Source organism: Oryctolagus cuniculus, chromosome 6 (assembly GCF_964237555.1).
Source record: "Oryctolagus cuniculus chromosome 6, mOryCun1.1, whole genome shotgun sequence".
Lineage (NCBI taxonomy): Eukaryota > Metazoa > Chordata > Mammalia > Lagomorpha > Leporidae > Oryctolagus > Oryctolagus cuniculus.
The window spans coordinates 125,453,782-125,480,802 of NC_091437.1; the positions used below are offsets into that span (position 1 = coordinate 125,453,782).

General features: G+C 43.2%; 1 protein-coding gene across 4 annotated transcripts in view; it reads right to left on the reverse strand.

The window, feature by feature from the left end:
- The window catches only part of RGS22 (regulator of G protein signaling 22), a 145,281-nt gene that overhangs the window by 46,708 nt on the left and 71,552 nt on the right, over positions 1 to 27,021 (reverse strand). For all 4 annotated transcript variants that reach the window (XM_051844670.2, XM_051844669.2, XM_051844668.2 and 1 more), the window contains one exon: positions 41 to 235. In XM_051844670.2, the coding sequence (XP_051700630.2) occupies positions 41 to 235 (195 nt within the window). The remainder of the gene's footprint in view (positions 1 to 40; positions 236 to 27,021) is intronic.

Below are 27,021 nucleotides of genomic sequence, written 5' to 3' on the forward strand. Positions count from 1 at the left end.
ACCCAACTGGCTCACATACAATGTATCAGTGCCACAATACCTTTCCATAAGCAAGTTGGTCTGATTTTACCATCTTTGTCCAGGGCTCAAGGAGGAGTAGCAGGATATATTCTTCTGCTGTGTCAAAAAGATCTTCAAACGGTGGCTGTAGGTTCAGATAAATGTCTTTTTTCTTCTCCTGTTGGAGTCCTACGTCATGAGTGGCTGAAGGAGCAATGTATGTGGCAAAAAGATACTAAAGGAGAAATGGAGAGGGTGTTGGGGGAGACCGCAGCGGCTGGCAAAGTCCTTAGTAAAGGCATTTACAAAAGTAAAGAGAAGTCCAAAAAGCTCAAGTAGGTTTTTTCTCAAAAGATGGCAAAACTACTTTAAGACAAAGCAATGTATTTATTCAAAAGACCTCCTTTTCCCTTTTCTTTTTCCATTTCTTCATTGGTAAATAGTCAATTAGCCATTTTTCCTCAGATTACAAAAATTTGGAGGATGTACAAGTTATTAGGGTGATTGATTTGAAATTATAAATCTCATTTTCCCACTTGTGTTCACAATGTTTCCAACACCTTCCACTGCTTTCCCAGGCCATAACAGAGACTGGAATGGAAGTGGAGCAGCTGGGACTTGAACTGACACCATATGGGATGCCAGCACTGCAGGTGGTGGCCTTACCCGCTATGCCACAGTGCTGGCCCCAGGAAGTATTTCAACAGCTAGTGAGGAAGTTATGTGCCACCTTTAACTCCTGCCTGCATTTTTTTTTTTTTTTTTTGTAGAAGCCTCTTAGCTGGTCTTCCCAGTTTGCTCTTTGCTTTTTTACAGTCTATTCTTATCATGGCAAATGTATAAAATCCTTCTGCACACCACAACACTACTCACATCCTCCGTCTTCTCACACAGAATAAAACCCAAAGTCCTTATAATCACCTGTAAGTGGAGATCTATGGGAAGTTTTGCGATGCTAAGTGGATAGTGAGTGTGGTTCAGGACCTATCAGTGAGGAAGCCCCTGGAAACCCCATAGGCTCTCAATATACCCTAAAAGTAGCCATGGACTAGATACTAGTATATACTCCAGCCCTAAGTCTTTAAAGTGCCAGAGGAAAATTACTGTCAACTTGTCATTCTGTACCTAGCAAAAATATTCTTCCAAAATGAACACAAAACAAAGATATCATAAACCAGAGACTAGATCAGAATTCATCAGCAGCAGCCATACAATTAATACAACACTAAAGGAAGGCTCTAGACCAAAGCAAGATGGACTAGAAAACAGTGAGAAGCATAAACATGTAGGTAAATATCAATAAATATTCATTATCAAATAGAGTAGTATTAATATCTAATAAAGCCTGAGGAAACAGCCAAACAGTCTACGGAAGAGAAGTCAGAGAGAGACAGGGGTAAACCAAGTCAGAGGAATTCCGCAGAAGCCAAGGGAAGAGGTGAGCTTGAAGACACAGAGAGTAGTAGACACATTAGAAGATGTCAAGTGAAGTGAAGTGAAAGCAACAGAACGGAAGGTTCTGGTTAAAGTACAATGAAATGATCCACCATGAGGTAGGAAACCACTGGGTCAGCTACACTCAAGCTGTAGTTTAAAAAGATTTGATGTGGTACGTATCAAATTCTTATATAGAGTAAGATAACTTCTTCGGTTTAAAAAAATGAGAACAATGAGGAGTATGACAGAAGCTGAAGTGGTGAGCAGAATAACAGGACAGGGAAAATGATGATCAGCCCTGGTAGACACTGGAGTCTATCTCCTCCGTTTCAGTCCCAGTCTTGCCCTCATTCTCCGCTTTCCCACTAAGATCTACTGCTCTCCTCAGTCTCGTGAGGGACTCCGCATGCTCTTCACCTAGTCTACGCCGTAACCGTACCGCGGTGGACACTTCGGGATGCCAGCTTAAAGCCAAGCTGCTGAATGCCATTCTACCCAACTGCCTGGCTCTTTCACCTTCTGGAATCCTGCTTTTTTTTTTCTTAAAGATTTATTTATTTATTTGAAAGTCAGAGTTACACAAAGAGAGGAGAAGCAGAGAGAGAAAGAGAGAGAGAGAGAGAGGTCTTCCATCCAATGGTTCACTCCCCAGATGGCCGCAACTGCTGGAGCTGTGCTGATCCGAAACCAGGAACCAGGAGCCTCCTCCGGGTCTCCCACATGGGTGCAGGGGCCCAAGGACTTGGGCCATCGTCCACTGATTGCCCAGGCCATAACAGAGAGCTGGATGGGAAGTGGAGCAGATGGGACTTGAACTGGCGCCCATATGAGATGCCAGCACGCCAGGGCGTTAACCCGCTGTGCCACAGTGCTGGCCCCTGGAATCCTGCTTTATGATTTGCTTGAGAATAAGTTTCTCTTTACTTCATCACTTACCGTATGAATAGTATAATTACCTCTCTCTGATCATACTTCTCATCCTTTTATGTCTCCCAGCAAGCTTTCCTTTATTTCAGCACAATCTGTAGCTTCTTCTCAATCTCTAAATAAGTCAGGACCACCTCGTTTTTCTTACGTTCGTACGTGATTTGACAGAAGACTCTTCTGTACCTCGGCTGTGCTCTCACTAACATCCTTAGTTCCTCTGCAGTTTGACCCAGGCTCGATTCTCGGTCAGCCGAATCATTCATTCATTTTCCCAACTCTATCCTCGAGTTCCTAATAAAAACTATGAGGACTGACTCCAATATAAAGAAATGCTTGTTTAAAAAACTTCAGCTGTGATCAAAAAAAGCTTATTACGTTTTTTGCATATTCTAATCAACTCCATTTCCCTGGTTTTAGACCCTGTCATCCTCTTTAAAGCTCCCAACTATACCCTCATGCTTATTCATTTAAAGTGAACTTGACCTCCCATTCACTGGTGTGAATGCCCTCAGCTTGCCTCTTGAGAGCTCTCCTAAATTGTTTTGTTTCTTGGATGTCTCAAAGGAAGATACTTTTCCAAGCCCAAAACCATTCACACAAGTGCCTGACTGCATTCATCCAAGCCTATCACACTAACCATCTCCTTAGTGTCTCATTTCCTTAAGCCAGGCTTCTACAGATGGCATGTACTTCCTTATACTATGAAGTTGTTCCAGTGAAATGCCTCCCCCATGCGAACATGTTTTTCCTGATTGTTTTACCCTCAAACCATTACCCCACTTCTCTCTTTCCCCCTCTCTAAAAACAGCATGCTCACTCCTCAGTCTGAAACCAATCTAAAATCGCTAAGGACCACATAATCGCCAGTTCAAAAGCTTCTCTCCTAAATCTTCATCCTGTTTGTTCCTTTGCGTAGCTTTGCCACTGCTGATTTTTTTCCTCTCTCCTCTGACTTCTCCAACACTTTCTCTTGGTTTTCTGCCTATTTCCATTCCTTCTCAGGCTCTTTTGCTGACCCTTTCCTTCTGTCCCTCTCTCTGTCTCTTTTTTTAAAGATTTATTTTATTTATTTGAAAGAATTACAGAGAGAGGTAGGGGCAGAGAGAGAGAGAGAGGTTTTCCACTCCTCTGGTTCACTTCCCAAATGACAGCAATGGCCACAGCTGAGCTGATCCAAAGCCAGGAGCCAGGAGGTTCTACTGGATCTCCCACATGAGTGCGGGGGCCCAAGGACTTGGGCCATCTTCTACTGCTTTCCCAGGCCATAGCATAGAGCTGCATTGGAAGTAGAGCAGCCGGGACTCGAACTGGTGCCCATATGGGATGCCGGCACTGCAGGCTGGGGCTTTAACTTGCTGTGCCACAGCAGTGGCCCCTCTCTTAAAAGACGGCACTCATTAAAGTTCCACACTCAACTATATTCTTCTCAGTTCACATCTCTATACTTTCTTACATGTTCAGGCACTCCTGGCCAGAACTTTTGTATGGTGCCCTCCATGCCCCCCGCCACACCCTCTTTTCCTCTTCCACCAAGTTCCTGTTCATCTGACAGGACCCATCTTCCTAACCTCTGAGGTCTGACTTCTGTGTCCTTTTTATGTGCTCCCAAAGACCCTATACATCGTGTTTCTCCCCCTTGAAGATAAACTCTATGAAGACAGACACTGGCTCTATTTTTTAATGGCTACATTCCTTGCCAAGTTTCTATTCTCATTTTGTTCTATGGAGCCACAGGGGTCCATGCATATTATTTAGCTGTGTAACTGGTAATCTCAAGGGGCTATAATTAGGATAGTCTGCCCCCATTCTGGCCTAAGATAACTGTCTTGGCATAATTATTAATTGTTCCACTTTCACTCTCAAAACATCTGAATTTAGATGATAAATTACATAGTTTCTCTATATTTACTACTATTTAAGGACAATTACGAAATTTCCCTAACATAAGATTCCTAGAAGTTCTTGACAGACATTTAAAGCTGTAAATAAAGGAAAGATAAGAAGGGCGCTTGGCATAGCATTTAAAATGCTACTTGGAATGCCAGCATCCCCTGTCAAAGTGCCTGGGCTCAAGTTTCCGCTTCAGGGGCTGTCACTGTGGCACAGCAGGTTAAGCCACCATCTGCAGTGCTGGCATCCAATATGAGCGGGAGTTCAAGCCCTGGCTGCTCTACTTCCATTCCAGCTCCCTGCTAATGAGCCCGGGGAAAGCAGTGGAGGATGGCCCAAGTGCTTGGGCCCCTGCACCCCTGTGGGAGACCCAGATGAAGCTCCTGGCTCCTGGCTTTGTTGCGGCCATTCAGGGAATGAATCAGCAGATGGAAGATCTCTCTCTTTTTCCCTCTCTGACTTTTAAATAAAATAAAATCATTTTTAAAAAAGTTTCAGCCCCATTTCTGATTCCAGCTTCTTGCTAATGCACATCTTGGAGGCCGTAGTAATGGCTCAAATAGCTGGGTACCTGCCACTCACGTGGGAGACTCAGATTGAGTTTTGGACTCCTAGCTTCTGCCTGACTCAGTCCTAGCCACTGCAGGAATTTGGAGAGTGAGCAAACCAACAGATGGAAGCTCTCTGTCTCTCTGCCTTTCAAATAAAAATAACTAAATAGTTTTTTAAAAAAAGAATTGAAAGACAGAGGGTGTTCCCTGCTAGGAATCAGACATTTGTTTAATTTCCAATCATATGAATTCAACAGCTGTTCTCAAAAGCCAAAATCTTGAACCAGTAATATTGTACTTAGAATGTGGGTTGAAGCATCACAGATTTCCTTGGTAAAAACAAATGCACTGGGCTGGTACTGTGGCATAGCAGGCTAAGCCTCTGCCTGAGGCACCCGCATCCCATACAGGCACCAGTTCGTGTCCTGGCTGCTCCTCTTCTGATCCAGCTCTCTGCTTATGGCCTGGGAAAGCAATGGAAGATGACCCAAGTGCTTGGGCCCCTGCACCCACGTGGGAGACCTGGAAGGAGATCCTGGCTCCTGGCTTCAGATCAGCCCAGCTCCAACCATTTCAGCCATTTGAGGAGTGAACAAGCAGATGGAAGACCTTTGTCTGTCTGACTGTAACTCCACCTCCCAGATAAATAAAATCTTAAAAAACAGAATGCATCAAAGACTTCTCTCTCTAACTCTGACTTTCAAATAAATAAAAGAATCTTTTAAAAAATGCACTAAATGGTTGCACCTAAATGTGAGTATTCATTTGCCTCCCATTCTCCCTTCTTTGGTGCTGCTGTTTTTTATTTTTCCTTCCTCACAGCCAATTTACCAGAACATTGGTCATTTTCACTTAAGCATTTTGCCTTTGATCAAGCAGCAACCCCCACTATGATAACCAGCATAAGCCTGAAAAGCAATATACTGCCCCCATCTCCCAGATTCTTTATCAGTCTTATTATGAAGCCATGGAACTGGAAAGATTGAAAGGGGCTTGCGAGGTCATCCGCTCTGGGGCATCCCAAGCCCACAGGGTGCTCTTCCTTACCTCCCCAGGGTGCTAAAGACAAGGGTGGTTAAAGGGTAAGGACAAGAACTGTGAATTCAGCTGTCACTCCCCTGTGAGGCCACAGCGAAAACTGACTGTACATTCAACTGCATTAAAATCTGAGTATGTTTTTCTAACAACCCAGAGGCAATCTACAAGCATCAGTGGATAACTGACAACTAACTTTATATATACACCAAACACAACAGATGTAATCATGTCTATAAAACAAAATAAAAAGCTAAACAATACCTTTAAAACTTTAACATCTTCATAAACATGATGGAAATCATTTTTAGGCTGACATCAATTGATTTTAAGATGAAATATAAAGATTATACTGTATGATACCTAAATAGGATAGTCTCATTATAGGTTAGAAACATAGTTTAAGTATCCTGGGACATTTGTTTCTTTATTGGCCACCCAGCTCTTCTTTTCCAGCCACAGAGTAAATAACAATGTAGCTCATGCTGGAGGAAAAAAATGCTCCCTTCAGATTCCAGTTAGCTACTCTGATTCACATTACATTGGAGATTCACTCACACACAGCTGTGGCCAACCTGATTCCAATTTAAACATTAACCTACGATGCTTGAACAGCCCAGCAGGAAAGTTTTTGAGAAGGAACACAAGCACTGCCTGTCCTGATCAGGCTGCTTGGCACTGGACACAACACGGCTCTAAACTCCAGCTCTCCTAGAGACGCTCAAAGGTTATGTAATCAGGAAATGCACAATGGGCGGCCTGCCCTGCACCTCTCTACACCTGTGCCTGTGACTCACTTTCTTGGCATCAGTGTCCAATGGAGGGGAGTGGGGGAGGAGAGCAATGCCTCCTCCTAGAAATCTTTTACAGTCTTAAAATTCTTACACTCAGGACTATTTTGTAGTTCAAAAGATTAGCAAGACGAAACAGATGGGTAGATGGATACTGGGGAGACAGGAGGAAGAGTTGAACTGGAGAGGAAAAATGAACAGAGAAACAAATTGGGAGAAATGAAAATCAAATAAATGGCAGGTGGGAAGTAGAAAAATGATACCCTGAAAAACATTTTGTTTCTAAAGTGTGTTACAATGAGGAGCAATATTGTTGGCTAAAAAAAAAAAAAAAAAAATTCTGTTTGCCTCTTCAGGGGACTCCCCGATGCTTCATTTGCTGCCGACAATACCCTGCACACAACAGCTGAACTGTACCACACAGGAGATGGCACAAACATGACCTCTCCCATTGCAATTTACATTTTTTCCAACCTTCTGATATTTTTCATGTAGGATTTCAGTATCCCACTTAATAGTTTTCAAAACCACTTTGAAAGTGTTTGTTAATGAGCATATTCTTGGACAGAAGTGGATCCCAATCTCCTTTCAAATATATCAGGATGCATTCCAGACTTACTTTTACCACATCAATATTTTCTTATTCCATCATAAAGCCTAGATAAACATACCTGAGAAATGAGCACTGTGGTGGGCTTATTGATTATATTCTTGTTTTTAACACTATGAAGACAAAAAAAAAAAAAAAGTGAAATATTTTCCACGACTGTCTGTGCTATTTGGACTTCTCTTTGTATCAAAGACAAAATGATGACAGCTATGAGGTTTGAGTCCAATTATGCTGTAGATGCACCCAGCAAAGGATCCTTGCTGTGCCAAAGGTGAGCACAGCCTTTGGGAAGGCATCTTTTCCATAAGTAGTGGCTGTTTGATGAGCTGCAGCTTGACATTCATGTGTGTTCCAACCAAAACAAGAACAATTTCTGTGTAGCCTTAAAAGGCAAAGTCAAGAATAATACCAAATGTTGTAGCACATGTGTTGATTTGTTATGTTACATTTCAGCTGTTAGTTATGTTAATGGAACGTTTCACATCTTTGTTTTGATGTATTTATTTTAATGATCATGTGTATGTATCTTTCTATGATTGCCTAGTAACACTGATTGCATGATGTTCTGCTGTCACCACCAGGCCAGGACTGGAAGTGAGAGAGATAGAAATGTAAAATTTTGGAACCGCATGATTTAGAATGAGTCCCTCAGTACACTAAGGATCAGCATCAAAACATGTGTGCTGTGAGATCCTGATCCCAGTTTATAGGACACCCAACAGAACATATCACCAGGTTAAGTTAAATTGGGGACATTTGAAAAGTAGATTTTCAATATAACTTATTAAAGTATTTCAGAGGTAGGAGAAAACATTCATGCTCAGCATTTAGTATCACTAAGTCCATTTTTCTTAGACTCACTCCTTGACTATAGCAGTAAAAGAGAATTCTAATCGTGTCAGTTGTAAAGAAGGTATTTGAATATGTATCTTTCAGGACCCACACTGTGGTATAGTGGGCTAAGCCTCTGCCTGTGGGGCCGGCATCCCACATGGATGCCGGTTCTTGTCCCAGCTGTTCCACTTGCAATACAGCTCCCTGCTAGTGGCCTAGGAAAGCAGTGGATGATGGCCCAAGTGCTTGGGCCCTGCACCCGCATGGGGGACTGGGAAGAAGCTTCTGGCTTCAGATTGGCCCAGCTCTGGCCATTGCAGCCATTTGGGGAGTTACCCAGGGAATTGAAAACCTCTCAGTCTCTCTCTGTGTCTGTCTGTAACTCTGCCTCGCAAATAAATAAATAAATATTTTAAAAAATGTATCTCTCACATTCTTCTAGTAATTTTCCAAGATGTCCACCAAGAAAATATGAGAAATAAAGCTGTCTGCTGTTGCTATTCCTGTCTCCTTACAGGTAGTTTGCAAGAAATGGGGTTCTGCCTGATGGACCAACAGCGTGCTATCAACAAAGCCCCAGCTGGCAGCCCAGGAAGAAGACAGACCCCACAAAACCCATGACTTTACTGCGTACACTCTGAAGACAAAAAGAGGGAAAAACATGTTGTGTTAACTGAAATATACAGAGGTTTTTCATAAGTTCTTTCTCCAAGCTCATAGCATAGAAACTGTGTAGAACATGATAATTCTACAGTAAGGGTGATGTGTCTTTCTTCTTAAAGATTTTTATTTGTTCATGTATTTACTTGAAAGGCAGACAAAGCAAGCGAGCGAGCGAGAGATCTTTCCTCTGCTGACTCAATCTCCAGATGGTCACAACAACCATGTTTGGGCCAAAGCCAAAGCCAAAGCCAGGAGCTAGGAGCCAGAAGCCAGGAATTTCTTCCTGGTCTCCCATGTAGGTGGCAGAGGCCCCAGCACTTGGGTCATGCTCCACTGTCCTTCCAAGCATATCAGCAGGAAGCTGGATTGGAAGCAGAGCAGCTGGGGCTCAAACAAGCACACACTCAGACATGAGATGCCAATGTCTCAAGTCGGGTCTTTATTGGTTGGTGTAAGCAAGAGAGGTTTGTAAGCAGTCTCCAAAGGGTAGGAGACAAATTTGTAGGTGGGGGGCCAAGGTCTCCAGCTGTCATATTGGAAAAGCTTAAAATGGAGAGGACTAGAGTAATACTTGTCCTTATCTCTCCACCCCTACTATAAGCAATGGTGGGCTGGAGCCAATCCCTAATTTTCAGGAACTTTTTGAAACAGTTGTTAAACTCAGTCATTATCAAAAATTAATATAAAAATTTTTAAATTATATTAGAAACAATGAAGACTCAAAATTCATCATTTCCAAATGATTTTACTACTCTGCATGCCTTCAGGTGATTCACCTCTCCTGCAACTGGACAGTGGAAACGCTGCATGGCAGCGCGCTGGGGCACTCTTCCCACCCAGCGACATCACGTGGCAGCTTGGAGGCACCCACAGAAGGGGATTTACACCTCGTACAGCACACAAACCAAGGCTGCTTTCTCCCTGGAGGGCTGATGGTCACATATGTAAAATCACACCACTGAGTATAAGGGAAATACACTTCTCTTCTCCTATCCTTGTCATTAAAAACATGTAAATAAAGTAGTAAAAAGGCAAATGACACCAGCCAATTCAGCTATTCACTTGGGACAAAAGCACTTTCCAGAATATAGCAGTTCATACCAGACTGTGGTCATCTCTAACACAGTTTACTTACATGTTCTGTTTAACTGACATCCACCTTTTTTTTTTTTTTTTTTTTTTTTTTGACAGGCAGAGTGGACAGTGAGAGAGAGAGAGAGACAGAGAGAAAGGTCTTCCTTTTCCGTTGATTCACCCCCCAATGGCCGCTGCGGCCAGCGCACCACGCTGATCCAAAGCCAGGAGCCAGGTACCTATCCTGGTCTCCCATGGGGTGCAGGGCCCAAGGACCTGGGCCATCCTCCACTGCACTCCTGGGCCATAGCAGAGAGCTGGCCTGGAAGAGGAGCAACTGGGACAGAATCTGGCACTCCGACCAGGACTAGAACCCTGGGTGCCGGCGCTGCAGGCGGAGGATTAGCCTATTGAGCAGCGGCGCCGGCCGACTGACATCCAGTCTTTAAAAATAGAATATAGTAAAGTCCCCTTTAATAATTAGGGTAAAGCTGAGCTGGAAGATGTGATCCAGGAAGCCTTTCTTTAAATTGTTTACATTCTGAACTATCTTTCCTTTAGCAAAGGGCAAATATTGATTTTCACCTCAGTCTGATAAGTGAATCAGAAGAGGTAAGGCCTTAGTGGGAAAAACTTGTTAACTTCCCCTCATGCGAAAGCAAAAAGAGCAGTTTTGCAGAAGAAGAAATATTAAAACAGAGGGTGGTATTGTGGCACAGTGGATTAAGCCGACACCGGCATCCCATATAAGCGTCAGCTCCTGTACCGGCTGCTCCACTTCTATTCTATTAAGTTCCCTGCTAATGCACCTGGGAAAGCAGTGGAAGATGGCCCAAGTGCTTCGGCCCCTGTTAATCACATGGGAGACCCAGAAGAAGTTCCTGGCTCCTGGCCCAACCCTGGCCTTTGCAGTCATTTGGGGAGTGAACAGATTTCTCTGTCTCCCCTCCTCTTTCTGTAACTCTACCTTTTCAAATAAAAAAAATATTTAAAAAAAATATGTTTTCTTTCATTTAAAAAAGATTATTTGAAAAGAAGAACTACAGTGAGAGCAATAATTTTATCTGCTAGTTTATTCCCCAAATGACTGCAAAGGCTGGGGCTGAGCCAGGCCAAAGCCAGGAGCCAGGAACTTCTTCTGGGTCTCCCGCATGGGTTCAGGGGCCCCAAGTACCTGGGCCATCTTCCACTGCTGTCCCAGGTACATTAATAGGGAGCTGGATTGGAAGTGGAGCAGCTGGGACTCGAACTGGTGCCCATATGGGATGCCAGTGCTGCAGGCAGCAGCTTAACCTGCTGTGCCACAATGCCAGCCCCCAAAAAACAAAATATTAAAGCACATTATGAGAAATAAAATTGGTACCAATGGATCTTGACTCAGTGTCTGGACCCCAAAGAGAATAAGATTATTTCACAGATAATCAAATACCACAAAACAGATGCTCACCAACCTGTAACAAACAACAAAACATACTGCTGTATTTGAAGGCAAACTTTAAAATAACATTGAGTCTTCTCGATTAGGCTCAATAACTCTATCCTTGGAATTCATATAAAATAATGAGATGAAATTGTTCCAAAAAGCTGAAGTCAAAACAGTCCCTAGAGATGTTTACAAACGGAATATAAATGCTGTGATACAGGATACTTTCAGAAATCACAAAATATTTACTTCAGCAAAAACAGAAGTCTGTTTTTATATCCATCCACAGCTCTATTCTGTGGGCACAGAATATTATCTGAGTTCATATGAGGCAGAAAAAGAAAATAATGAGCAAATTCAAGCAATCCAATCTTTTTTTTCTGCAAAAAAAAAAAAAAAAAAAAAAAAGAGGAAAAAATGATGACTTCTAATGACCTCTCATATCCCGCTAAGAGTTCAACAACACTACTGAGGCTATGCCGAGAGGGAATAAATTACAGATGGAGCTTTCCACAGATGGATTTTCATGTGAAGGACTTTGGATTTTTCAATTAGGAATCTCAAGGATGGGATCTAGGGATTGCAACATCCTGATACTCACTGAGAGGCAGACTACTGCCCAGATCAACACGAGACAGACTTGCACAAAAAAGATAACGTGATGACAATTAAACGGAGAATGTCTGGCAATCGCTCAGGCCCTACTAATGAGAACTCAAAGCAAAGGAGAACCTCCAAAAATGCCAATAGGATAAAAGAATAAAACAGACTTGAATCATTTTGGACAGGAAGACAAGTCAGAAGGGAAAAACAGAACGTGTTAAGTAAAGCCAAAAACAAACCATAAACTCAAGGGACAAAATAGACTAGGTTTCAAAGACTGATTTGGCCTATTGCTTAAGACACTTTAAGCAAAATCAATAAAGTACACGAAAGAATAAAATAAACAAGCACACATACACACAAACAGCTATCACTAAGCAATATAAGGCAAACTAGGGAAAAAAGGATTTTATTTTGTCAATTTTTTAACTCATTAAAACAAAATCTTTGACAACAGCAAGATATGCATTCAAGCTAATGGAATTATTTAACCCCTAATAATAAACAATTTCTTGGAAATTAGTGAACAAAGAATAATGTGATGGGAAAGGCATGATTATATTAACATTTTGGCTAAAAAAAAGAAAAAACGTCTTACAGGAATGCTACTCTCTGCTAACAAAGCACATAAGACTGACACATGAAACCAGGGCATCAAGAGATTACTTTACTAAGAGAAAATCAACCATCAATCAGCTTGGATATTTATGTTAACTAGCACAGCACCTTGGGGAGCAAGCTCACATGAACAAGGCGCGCTAGCTGCATGATCCCAGGAACATGACCCGGATGACCAGATGCTCGGAGCAACAGGCAGCTCAGGATGGTGCTGTGAGAGCGTGGCACTTCCCTCTCTGGGAAGCCACTGCTGACCAAGGCCTCTTCTTGCCTGGGACATTCTTTCTTTAGACGTGCTGGGACCCTCAGTACAAACCTCGCAAGTCTGTGAAGCCATTCTGGCCCTAGACAACTGCTTCTCTCTGTTTTGAATGATTACATATTGATTTCAGAGTTTAAGTTTCAAAAAGCAACCTGATTTTTAGGTTCCTTGGGTAGGGGAGGGGAGGACAGGGATATTTCACTGTTGCTCCAGGGAGATTTACCAAGGGCTCTTTATTGAGAGCAAGCTTGGCCTACAAACATAGTATGTCTACAAAGACAGAACACTGGACATTACTGATGTGAGTGATGTTTCATCACGAGATCCTGTGGCTCATTAAAACTATTTTCACATAAATAATTATAAAGATAAAATACCCAGCTGGCCATCACATCCAAATGATCAGTGACTTTTTTTTTTTTTTTTTTTTTTTTTTTTTGGACAGGCAGAGTGGACAGTGAGAGAGAGAGACAGAGAGAAAGGTCTTCCTTTGCCATTGGTTCACTCTCCAATGGCCGCTGCGGCCAGCGCACCGCACCGATCCACTGGCAGGAGCCAGGTGCTTATCCTGGTCTCCCATGGGGTGCAGGGCCCAAGGACTTGGGCCATCCTCCACTGCACTCCCTGGCCACAGCGGAGAGCTGGCCTGGAAGAGGGGCAACCGGGACAGAATCTGGCACCCTGATCGGGACTAGAACCCGGTGTGCCGGCGCCGCAAGGCGGAGTATTAGCCTAGTGAGCCGTGGCGCCGGCCCCTATAGCGTTTTGAGATCTTTAAAACTGAGTGTGGGTGGCTAGCACAAACATCAGCAATAGGGCAAACGAATGGGCAACTCTAAGCCAGGAAGCTGGCTACACCAAATGTTTTTCCTAAATGCACTTCCCCAGCACATGTGCACATACACACACATGCACACGCACGTGCGCGCGCACACACACACACACACAGATGCCGATTCTGTGCCCAGTGATTCACAGCGCCCGGGAATCCAACCCTGACTGCTACTTGGGACACCATCTCTCTGGTAACAAAAACAAATAATGAAACAAAGCTGGAACAGTAATTGCTCAGCACTCAAGAAACAACCTAATTATGAAAACAGTGAAATCTACCATGACGCTATAAAGAAGTACATGATTTTCCACATTCAATACCACACAACCTCATCGCTCACCTATGCCCATTCATCTTTCAGGAAGTGCAGTTTGGTTCTTAATGCTGCCATAGAGTAAAGAAAAAAAAGAGCTCTGTTAATGCACCTGAAAATACACCATCGCCCAGAGAATGAGCACTTAGCTCATAGCACTTTAACGAAAATGTCAGGACCACCCTGAAGTACTGAAGCCCTGCAAACACCAAGGAAAGAGAAGCTAAACAATTAAGGTAATGGATGACAGTGAGCAAAGAAAAAAACAAGCTAATGATCGGACAAACATCTTCAACACTACCTCTCTTGTGTCATAAAAAGGTTTTCAAAGGAATCTGTGGTAACACCCAAGGTCTTGGTTATTTAAAGTTAGCTCAGACTTCTCTGGGGAACATTGTCAGGACAATCCAAACTTAATGGGAAGGGCTTGCATGGTCTCTTTCTCAGCTTTTCCAGGGTTCTCTGGAAAGGTGGGCAAAAGATAGCAGATTCTTAAACCTGGACAGAAAGTGTACTTAAGGGGAGCACCTGTGTGTGCTTTGTTCGCCAGTGTGATCATGCGAGCCTAGGATATGGCAGATATTTGACAAATGTTTACAGAAATATCAACAAAAGGGGTTTTTAAAATGTGTATTTACTTATTTGAGATGCAGACAGAGAGAGCTCCCATCCACTGTTTCACTCCATAAATGCCCACAACGTCGCCCATGAAGCCAAGAGCTAAAAATTCAACCCACGTCTCCCACATAGCTGGTAGGAGCCCACTCACGTGAGGCATCACCGCTGCCTCCTGAGAAGCTGACGTCAGGAGCTGGAGCTAGGGACCAAATCCGAGCATCCTGACACAGGACGAGAGGCTCTCAACTGGCATCCAAAACACTGAAGTCGAACACTGACCCTCAGTGAGAGTTTGTAGGCTAGGAAATGAGTGCCTGTAACTGCTGCTCTGTTACTCAGTTTACACCAATTTCCTGTTTCTGGAGTAACAGCCATAGGAGCAGGAGCAAAGGAAACAAACTGACATAACTGCAGAACCCACAGGCAGGGCTGCACTGCACAACCTGGTATTAACCTCATTTGGGTGCACGCTGTATCTAAGATCACCTACCTAACAGGGCACTGAAAGTATTTAGCGCCAGAAAGGATGAGGATAATAATCAATAATTGCTGAATGAACACATTAATGAATTCTCCATTGCTACTGCACCTCAATTTATGGCTTCCTAAAAACACTCACGCCTGATATAGGTCTGGTGACGTTTACTGACTTGTGTTTCCTTTTTCTCTTGTGAAATCTTGCAAGCACAAGAGTGAACTTGTGACTTTACTGCAAACCCTGGGAAGGTGGGAGGAGTCATTTGAACTGACTTATTTGCCACGGGACCATCAAGTGACTTCTTTGTGGCAATGTGTGTACATAGAAACAAGAGTCTCTGAGCAGAGCTTTAGGCCAGAGAGTGTTTTCCAGCTGTCAGATCACTGGGTGGAGACATCAGGAGGAGGACTTCCAAATGTCAAAACTGCATCTAGCCAGGGTTGACGATACTGGAAAGACTTGAGGTTTGGTCTGAAATTGTTCATATAGATAAAATAGTGCACTACCATTGTTTTGTGTTTGTATAAAGGGTTGTCACCAAAAGAGAGATTTATTATGTGTTATTTTACAGTGCGTGAATAAGACTAAATAATAGCAGCTTTTGGCTCAAAAATGAGAATAAAGGGAATCATTCCCTGACTCCTACAGGTATTTGAAAAGGGGCTGATGACTATTTGAGAAAACGATCACCAATTGCTATCTTCTGTACAGAAGGAACTTACTCCTTGTTCAGTTCAGATGCTGTTATCTGGTTTGGTTTGGTTTGGTTTGGTTTGGTTTTGGTGGGGTGGGGTGAGGGAAGGGTAATGTTTTGCTTTAAACATGATTGAAGTTCTTGAGTAATTCCCTCTTTCCCACACTAGAGTGTGGGTTCTTTAAGCCAAGAACTTTGTCCTAATCATCTTCCTATTCACAGTACATTGCTTGGCACAAAACAAGTTCTCTGTGAATGTTAATAGACAAAAAACTGAGATTCTTAAAAGGTTATGATTCCATGTAGCATATTTTTATTTAACTGTAGTTTTAAACTCAGAATAAGTTCTAGTATTGGTGAAGTGAGTACCTACTGACCTAGGTAATTGATAGAATCTTGAGAACTGACCCTAATAATATTAGTATCATTTATTTATTCCATAGAGTACTCTATACAGCACCATGCTACACTACAAAATACTCCCACCTACACCATCTTGTGTGACCCTACCAGACGTTCTATGAGGTAGACTTGAATACTTTCATGTAACAGAGAGAGAAAGGCGCAGCATTGCTTCTGTATCTCCCAACTGAGCTCGATTTTGTCACTGGCTATGCAACCTTGACAAAGTTTACAATCCAGAAGCCTAGTTTCTTTTTATCTATAAAAGTTAGCATAAAAATATGTTATACTTATATATAAATTTTTAAAATATATTCAACAGCATGTACGTTTCTATTTTTCTATTCTACATTTCATTCTTTGTGTGCCCCTTTAAGGATTTTGGCACATATGCGGGTCTCAGGGTAATTTTTTCATAGTATGAGGGTCCAAGGCCTGGTCTCCTGTACCTGTGGCTCTTTTTGCTTTTGGTTTACCCCATGGCAGTCTCAGCATCGGTTCATGCTTAGTGCCATACTTTTTACCACACTCCTTAATCCTAAGCCCATGGTGATTTCCCTTACTATCTCAACCATGTATTTTTTTTATTTATTTTTTATTTTTTTGACAGGCAGAGTGGACAGTGAGAGAGAGAGAGAGAAAGGTCTTCCTTTGCCGTTGGTTCACCCTCCAATGGCCGCCGCGGCCAGCGCACCGCACTGATCCGATGGCAGGAGCCAGGTACTTCTCCTGGTCTCCCATAGGGTACAGGGCCCAAGCACTTGGGCCATCCTCCACTGCACTCCCGGGCCACACCAGAGAGCTGGACTGGAAGAGGAGCAACTGGGACAGAATCTGGCACCCCGACCGGGACTAGAACCTGGTGTGCCGGTGCCTCAAGGCAGAGGATTAGCCTAGTGAGCCTCGGCGCTGGCCTCAACCATGTATTTAAAAGGACATTTTTAAGGTTAGGCATCTTATCTAGCAGTTAAGAAGTTACTTGGAGGGGCTGGCACTGTCGTGTAGTGGGTAAAGCCACCGCCTACAGTGCTGGCATCCAATATGGACGTTGGTTCAAGTCCCAGCTGCTCCACTTCTGATCCAGTCTCTGCTATAGCCTGGGAAAGCAGAAGGTAATGGCACAAGTCCTTGGACCCCTGGACCCACATGGGAGACCTGGAAAAAGCTCCTGGCTCCTGGCTTCGGATTAGCGCAACTCTGGCCCCTGCGGCCAACTGGGGAGTGAACCATTGGATGGAAGACCTCTCTCTCTGCCTCGTCTCTTTCTGTGTAACTCTGACTACCAAATAAATAAATATAGCTTTAAAAAAAAAAGAAGAAGTTACTCGGGACACCAGCATCTGGGTTCAAGGCCCAGCTCTGCTCCTGATTCCCGCTTACTGCTAAATATGTACCGTGGGAGGCGGCAATGGTGACTCAGATACTTGGGTCCTATAATCACATGGGATGCTCAGACTGAATTTTTAGCGCCTGGCTTCAGCCTGGTCCAGCCTCGGCCATTGTGGGCATTTGGGGAGTGACCTAATGGATGGAAGATCTATCTATCTCTGCCTCTCTCTGCCTCACAACAAAATAGAATTAAAAGTTTAAAAAAGATACTGTATCTAATATTTGTAGCTATTTTATAGAGGAAAGGTTTTCAAGAAATCTAGGCAGCCAAAGCACCAGACAAGGAAGTTTGCAAGAAGCAGTCACATGTTTTCATATCTAATAGTGACAGTGAGTAACAGAAAAGCAAGTTTCCTTACACTTCTGAAGCCTAGGAAAGAAAAAAGCAGCCTGCTTATCATAGCCTGATTCCATGTAATATTAAAAAAATACCTCTAGAGAATTCATTATTGAGAGTTTGTCCTCATATGGTTTTAGTTGTCATTTGGCTAATTTCTCTTCTCTCCAAGATAAGAAACTAGCATTGAAAATGGGCCTAGCAGAAGCACCATAGATAAAAAAAAAAAAAACCAAAAAACCATTAAAGAGCTCATAATTCAAAATTACAAAACACAGAAGGAAAGAATCTACCATGTCAGCATAACCAATAAATAGCAGAACTAGTTCTTCCAAGAACTGCAACTCTTAGAACTACTGAATACGCGAGCAACCAGATTCTCAGGTGGCCCCCACGAACAGTCTCTCCCAGCATCATGCCCTCTCATAACCCTCTCTCCACAAGAGTAGACACACAGTGAGGTTTGCTTCCAACCAGCAGAGCGCAGCAACAGTGATGATCTATCTGATTACAAGTGCACGATCACATTACATCGGAGGGAAATGCCTGTTTCACTCGGAAACTCCCCCTCGCTGGCCTGGAGAAGCTACCATGTTGCAAGCTGCCGCATGGAGAGGGCTACCTGGCAAAGCGCTGAGGCTGGGCGTTAGCCGACAACCAGCAAGACACGGAGGCACCCGGTCTGGCAGCCTGCCAGGAACAGAAAGCTGCTAACCACGGGAACACTGAAGCAGATCCTTCCTCAGTCCACACCTAGACAAGAAATCAGTCCCAGCTGACAGCTTTATTACAGCCTTGCAGAGGACCCAGCAAAGCCACACCCAGTACCCTGACCCACATACACCATGAGATAATAAGTGTGTGCTGATTTAAGCTATAAACTTAGTGATAATATTGTTATATAAGAATAGGTAACTAGGGTCAGTGCTGTGGTGTAGCATGTAAAGCCGCTGCCTGCAGTGTCGGCATCCCATATAGGTGTTGGCTTGAATCCCGGCTGCTCCACTTCTGATCCAGCTCCCTGCTAATAAGCCTGGGAAAGCAGAGGAGGATGGCCCAAGTCCTTGGGTCCCTGCACCCATGAAGGATACCCGGAGGAAGCTCCTGGCTCCTGGCTTCGGACCAGTCCAGCTCTGGCCATTGTAGCCATTTGGGGAGCGGACGAGTGGATGGAAGATCACCCTCTCTGACTCTCCCTCTCTCTCTCTCTCTAACTCTGGCTTTCAAATAAATAAAACTTTAAAAAAAAATAGTTAACTTACACAGTTTCAGACTATAAAACATATTTAAAATTATTAAAGACATAAGAGAAATAAAATAAACAAGATAAAAGGGAAAAAAATCAAGAGTATTTGTAAAACGCAAATATAATGTTTATATATTATACAGTGTATATATCTTACATATATTCTCCAAAAAATGGAGAAGTAGAAAGACTGTCAGAAATATAGAGTATAGATTTTCCAGAACTGAAGAATAGCATGATTTCTCTAATTCTAAAAGCAACTTAAACCCAAGAATGATAATTGTAGTAAACACATTGAGGCAAGGTACAGAAATCAAATTCAAAGAAAATCACAAAAGCAAACAGTGAGGAGGAGCAACAGCAGACTTCAGTACGGCAACAGAAGCCAGAAGCCACAGCATAATATCTTCAAAGTGCTGCAGAAGAGCTGTCAACCAATTTCTACACTAAGCTAAATCACCATGACACAATAAAAGACACCTTCAGGGGTCGCTGCCTATAGTGCCAGCAGCCCAGATGGGCTCCACTTCCAATCCAGCTCCCTGCTATGGCCTAGGAAAGCAGTAGAAGATGGCCCAAGTCTTTGGGCCCCTGCACCTGCGTGGGAAACCCAGAAGAAACTCCTGGCTCCTAGCTTCAGATCGGCACAGCTCTGGGTGTTAGGGCCATCTGGGAAGTGACCAAGTAGATGGAAGACCTCTCTCTCTCTCTCTGCCTCTGCCTTTCTGTAACTCTGCCTTTCAAATAAATAAATAAATCTTTAAAAAAAAAAAAAAAGACACCTTCCGGCCGGCACCGTGGCTCACTAGGCTAATCCTCCGCCTGCAGCGCCTGGTACCCCGGGTTCTAGTCCCAGTTGGGGCACCAGATTCCATCCCGGTTGCACCTCTTCCAGTCCAGCTCTCTGCTGTGGCCCGGGAGTGCAGTGGAGGATGGCCCAAGTGCTTGGGCCCTGCACCCACATGGGAGACCAGGAGGACACACCTGACTCATGGCTGTGGGTCGGCGCTGTGCGCCAGCTGCAGCGGCCATTTGGGGGGTAAACCAACAGAAGGAAGACCTCTCTCTCTCTCTCTCTCACTCACTCACTCGCTATCTAACTCTGTCAAAAAAAATAAATAAAATAAAAAAAGACACCTTCAGACAAATAAAACCTGAGATATTTTTACCACTTGTAGGCCCTACTGAATCAACATCTAAGAGATATTCTTTAGAAATTAATCCTGTAGGAGAGAATGCAATGAAAGAGTAGTGGTCAGCGGCCGGCGCCGCAGCTCAATAGGCTAATCCTCCGCCTTGCGGCGCCGGTACACCGGGTTCCAGTCCCGGTCGGGGCTCTGGATTCTGTCCCGGTTGCCCCTCTTCGAGGCCAGCTCTCTGTTGTGGCCTGGGAAGGCAGTGGAGGATGGCCCAAGTGCTTGGGCCTTGCACCCCATGGGAGACCAGGAGAAGCACCTGGCTCCTGCCATTGGATCAGCGTGGTGCGCCAGCCGCAGTGCGCCAGCCGTGGCGGCCATTGGAGGGTGAAGCAACGGCAAAGGAAGACCTTTCTCTCTCTCTCACTATCCACTCTGCCTGTCAAAAAAAAAAAAAAAAAAAAAAAAATTGTAGTGGTCAGCAAAGGGTTTTCTTGTGAGTAAGCTGACAGATGCACTGATGGTACTAAAAACATTTATGACTGCTACTTGGAGGGTATTAAGCGAAATTAATACTTTTAATAAAAAGTATGTGTAAAACGGGCAAGGTATGATAGAATTAAAGCATTCTTAAGATCTTTGAATTGCTTAAGAGGAGAATCAAAATAATTCTTAATTTCAGACTTTGTTGATATCAATGTGCATGTTAAAATTGTATGAATAGGGGCCAGTGCTGTGGCGCAGTGTGTTAAAGCCCCGGTCTGCAGTGCCAGCATCCCATGTGGGTGCCGGTTTCAGTACCAGCTGCTCCACTTCTGATCCAGCTCTCTGCTATGGCCTGGGAAAGCAGTAGAAGATGGTCCAAGTCCTTAGGCCCCTGTACCCGTGTGGGAGACCGGGGGAATCTCCTGGCTCCTGGCTTCGGATCACCGTAGCTCCAGCCATCTGGAGAGTGAACCAGTGGATAGAAAGCCTTTCTTTTTTTTCTCTCTCTCTGCTTCTGCCTCTCAGTAACTCTGCCTTTTAAATAAATAAATAAATCTTTTAAAAAATTGTATGAGTAAAACTAGAAATATCAGTCCAGAGGAATAACATATAGAATATTATCATTACCAATATTCTACAGAACACAAAATCAAGGTTTATTAAAACTAACCAACTTGGAAACTGACTGATTTGTTCAATTAGTAACAAGACTATGATTTAAATTCATTTCTTTCAACCGCAACTTCTGTGACTTTTTTTCTTTTTCTGACCTACAGCATCTGATCTAGGTGATACATTCAAATAACATTACTTTCTGGAAGGCCAATTCAATAAGGCAAAATTTTTAGAGTGAAGCAAGAACTATTTACGTTAAGTGGCACTCTGTGGTAAAAGTTCTCTGTGTTCACCAGCAATCCTCTATTCCTTGTTTCCATTTCATGCTTACCTTCCCTCTTCACTCATTAATTCTACATTTTCCATACAATTCTTTTCCTGGACTCTAATTTTTACTGTTTTATTTTCATCCTCCTTCCTGTTTCTTATCTTAAAAATTTGTGCATGTCTTTCTCTCTCTGTGTATATATATATATATAATATATATGTATGTATATTATATATGTATCACACATGCATACTAATTTTTAGAAAATATATTGATGCACTCGCATCATTGCAAATGGGGATAATAAATGGTACTTTCCTTGCACAGGCACTGAGAGGATTACTTGAGATAATACATGTCAAAAGCTATTTTTGGATGTTTTAAAATGTGTGCTTATTATTTCAGCAGACTGATTTTTTTCTAATTGTCACTTTAATTGAGTGATTGAGTTTCCCAATTCATGCAAGTAAGTCCATTTGTAGGTTAAATTTAATTATTGATTCACAAAACACGTATTTACTTTTTCCTGAATGTTAAATGTAATGTCAAGCAAGGTTTTGACCCCTTTGTTTTACCCAATGAACTGAAAGTTAGAAACAAATGCCAAAATTATGAGGAAGAGTTAGTACAATTCAGGTCATAAAGCATGATAATTAACACATCTGTTTGCCTTTGGAACATCTGGAAAAGCAACTACAAACTAATTCTCTTAAAAATTATTTAAGCATTTGTGGTAGATTCAGGTCTGGGGTTTTATTAATTATTGGTGAAGTCCTTTTATTTCTTCCTAGTAATCAGCATAGTAAAACACTAAGGCAGGGCCCGCACTGTGGCATAGTGAGTAAAGTCGCCATCTGCAGTGCCAGCATCCCATATGGGCACCAGTTCAAGACCTGGCTGCTCCACTTCCGATCCAGCTCTCTGCTATGGCCTGGGAAAGCAGTAGAAGATGGCCCAAGCCTTGGGCCCCTGCACTCATGTGGAAGACCAGGAAGAAGCTCCTGGCTCCTGGCTTTGGATCAGCACCGCTCGGCTGTTGCAGCCAACTGGGGAGTGAACCATGGGATGGAAGACCTCTCTCTCTCTCTCTCTCTCTCTCTCTCTCTCCCTCTGCCTCTCCTTCTCTGTGCAACTCTGACTTGCAAGTAAGTAAATAAATCTTTTAAAAACACACTGGTGTAAATTATGATAGAAATAAAAATTAACAAATATAATTGTAGTTTTCAAAGATAGATAGATAGATAGATAGATGCACATAGGTGACACCAACAGGATGGCTGACTAAGGGTGCCTGGCATGCTTCTGACAAAAAAGATCCAAAACAAAGAAAATGCCACAGCTATTCCACTGGAGCTTTTGAGGCCAGGTGCCAGAGAGCAGTGGGGACGTAGAAAGATGTGGTGGGGGCCTGGTGCCATGGCACAGTAAGTTAATTCTCTGCCTGTGGTGCTGGCATCCCATATGGGCATCGGTTCTAGTCCCAGCTGCTCCTTTTTAAATTCAGCTCTCTGCTGTGGCCTGGAAAAGCAGTAGAAGATGGTCCAAGTCCTGGAAGAAGCTCCTGGCTCCTGGCTTCGGATCCACTCAGCTCCGGCCGCTGCGGCCATCTGGGGAGTGAACCAATGGACGGAAGACATTTTTCTCTGTCTCTCCCTCTCATTGTCTGTAACTCTACCTCTCAAATAAATAAATAAAATCTTAAAAAAAAAAAAAAAGAATGATGTGGGGCACAGGGGCACCCAATGGCCTCACAAGGAAGGGAACTAAGCACACAGAATCTACTGACCTGTCTCTGGCAGAGAGAATCCAGAACCAAGGGACTCCACTCAATGGGAAAGGGTAAGCAGGAGGCCCACCCGCACCAGGGACACCTGCTGGAGAAGCCAGCAGCCCTCATAGGCACTCAATTGCCGGGAAATCCAGGCTGCCGCGTGCCCTGGGGAAAGAGCCCAGCCCAAGTTGTGCCCTTCCCTGCCCAGGCTCCTGCTGCATGGCTCCATCTGGAGACCTCACCCAAGTCCTGGTGAAGCAGACCGGAGGCTGCCACCAGCATCTCAGCCAGTCCCATCCTTCGGACCAGTTCAATGGCCCCACCCAACCTCCCACTCCGTGAGAAGCAGCTCAGCAGCCTGACCCTAGTGCCACACAACAAAGGCACCAGGGAAACAGCCTGGTAGCCCAGTCTGTCCTACTGCGGCTCCAGGGAGCAGCTGGGCAGTCCTCTTAGTGGCTTGGCTCATCCAGCACTGAATAAGCAGACAGATGACCCTACTCCACCCTTCATGCCAGGAAGCAGCAAAACAGCCTGCCCTGAGCAGGTCGGGTCCCCAGAGCCCTGCTAAGGCACACAGGCAGCCCAGGAACTTGACGGTCACCCTGCTTGGGGCCATCAGTGCAGCCCAGTCCACAGACACTAAAAGGTGCTCTGTCCCTGCTACCACACCAGTCACACCTTGCCTACACCAAAGAGGCCTTGGCCCCATGAGACCTGGGGAAACTAGCAGGTGCACCACGCCAGCTGCCGAGCACGCCATGCCCAGGGCTGCCAGCAATCTACCCTACCTAAGAGAGCTGCATCTAAGCTTGTGGAGCAATCCCACAAACCCCAGGCATTGCTGCCAGTGATCACAGGTGAAGGAAATACACGGACACTACACTATTACACCCCTCTGGAACCATATCCAATGCGGCCTACCCAACTGACACCCAAAGACACATCACCAGGTAAATGTCTTCTGGTATGAAGGCCATCCTATAAAACTGGTAAGGCAACTGGTTAACCAGCTGCCAAAACAACATGAAAAACCAAGATAATGACACTTCCCAAGGAACACAGTAACTTTCTAGCAACTGACACCAAAGAAAAGGAAACTGACAAATAGCCTGAAAAAGAATAAAAAGAAAATAATTATTATATAGAATCTTGATGAGATATAAGAAAATACTGACAGTTTAACAAATTAGGAATATAATTCATGATCCAAATGAGAGATTCAGAAAAGAGGTAATGATAATAAAAAAGAACCAAACATAAATCTTGGAGCCAAAGAACTCAGTAAATACAAAATACATCTGAGAACATGAACAATAGACCAGGTCATGAAGAAAAATAATTGTTAAGGTTAAAGACAGGTCTTTTGAGATAACCTAGACAGAAAATATAGGGGGAAAAAATTAAAAAGAATGAAGGAAGCCTATGAGACTTATGGGACATCACTAAACAAACATATTTGCATTTTGAGTATTGCAGAAGAAGAGAAGGAAGACCTTTCTCTCTGTCTCGCCCTCTCACTGTCCGTAACTCTACCTCTCAAATAAAATAAATAAAATCTTTAAAAAATTAAGTCAAAATTGTAAAAAGAAACAGAGGTTACCATTTAATGATAAAAACATCAATTCAACAACAGGAAATAACAATTGTAAACAATTATGCATCCAATTACACAAATATTTCTAGATCTGAAAGGAGAGAGAGACTCCAACATAATAATAGTTGAGGACTTCAATATCCCACTTTCATTGAAGCACAGATCATCCAGACAAAAAAAAAATGAACAAGGGGGGCCGGTGCTGTGGGGTAGCAGGTAAAGCCACTGCTTGCAGTGCCGGCATCCCATATGGGCACCAATTCTAGTCTCAGCTGCTCCTCTTCTGATCCAGCTCTCTGCTGTGGCCTGGGAAAGCAGTGGAAGATGGCCCAAGTGCTTGGGCCCCTGTATTTGCATGGGAGAACAGGAAGAAGCTCCTGCTCCTGGCTTTGGATCAGCGCAGTTCCAGCCATTGTGGCCAACTGGGGAGCAAACCAGCATGGAAGACTTCTCTCTTTCTTTTTGCCTCTTCTTCTCTCTCTGTGTAACACTGACTTTCAAATAAATAAATCTTAAAAAAATCAATAAGGAAACACTAAACTATACTGTAGATCAAATGGACTTAACATTTATGGCATATTTCATCCAACAGTTGCAGAATTCCCATTCTGTTAATCAGCACATGAAGCATTCTCTAGAATATACCATTTGTTAGGCCACAAAACAAGACTCAACAGTTGAAAAAGGTAAGTACCACACAGAGTGGCTTCTCTCACCACTATGAAATAAAAACTAGAAATAAAAAAAGGAACTTCAGAAATTGTACAAACACTGGAAATTGAATGACATATGACATATAATCAATGGTCAGTAAAGAAATCAAAAAGGAAACTTAAAAATTTCTTAAAGTAAGTGAAAATTTGAATACAACATACTAAAGTTACTGGCATACAGCAAAAGCAGTACTAACAAGGAAATTTATAACAGTAGGTGCCTACATCAAGAAAGAAAAACATTTCAAGTAAACAACATATTTATGCAACTCAAGGAACTAGAAAGGAAAGAACACTCCCCCCAAAAGCCTCAAAAGTAGTAACAAAGAAAAGCAAAGCAAACATAGAAGAACAATAATTTTGAAAAAAAAAAACAAAAACTACAGACATATCCCTAGTGAATAGAGATGCAAAAATTCTCAATAAAACACTTGCAAACTGAATTGAACAGCACCTCAAAGAGTTTACACACCTTGATCATGTGGGACTCATTCCACAGATGAAAACAGGACTCATCACATGAAAATCAACAGGTGTAATGTATCACATGAATAGAATGAAGTACAAAAATTTCAATAAATGTTAACATTTCTTTATGATGAAAGCCTCAAAAAAATTAAATGTAGGAAGGACATACTTCAATACAAAAAAAAAAGGTATATCCCACAGCTTACATCATACAGCTAATTTCATTTCCCTTAAAGAACATGAAAAGCATGTCCATTTTCACTACTCTTATTCAATATAGTATTGGGATTCTTAGAGCAATGAAGTAAGAAAAAGAAATAAACAGAATCCAAATAGGAAAGGAGGATTTCACCATCTTTGTAGACTGACATGATTTATACACAGAAAAACCTAAAGAAGTCACACACAGAACCTGCTCTAAATCATGTATGAATTCAGTAAGGTTGTACGATAGAAAATCAACACATAAAATCAGTACTACTTTAATATGTCAATTACAAAACTGCTGAGAAACTCCATTTACAACAGCTTCCAAAACAAGAAACACCTTAAGAATGAATGTAATCAAATAAGTGAATATTCTTTATAATGAAAATTACAAACATTAATGAAAGTACGGTACTGGCATAAAAACAACACATAGGCCGGCGCCACGGCTCACTAGGCTAATCCTCCGCCTGCGGCGCCGGCACACCGGGTTCTAGTCCCGGTCGGGGCGCCAGATTCTGTCCCGGCTGCCCCTCTTCCAGGCCAGCTCTCTGCTGTGGCCAGGGAGTGCAGTGGAGGATGGCCCAAGTGCTTGGGCCCTGCACCCCATGGGAGACCAGGAGAAGCACCTGGCTCCTGCCATCGGATCAGCGCAGCTCGCCGGCTGTAGCGCGCTGGCCGTGGTGGCTATTGGAGGGTGAACCAACGGCAAAGGAAGACCTTTCTCTCT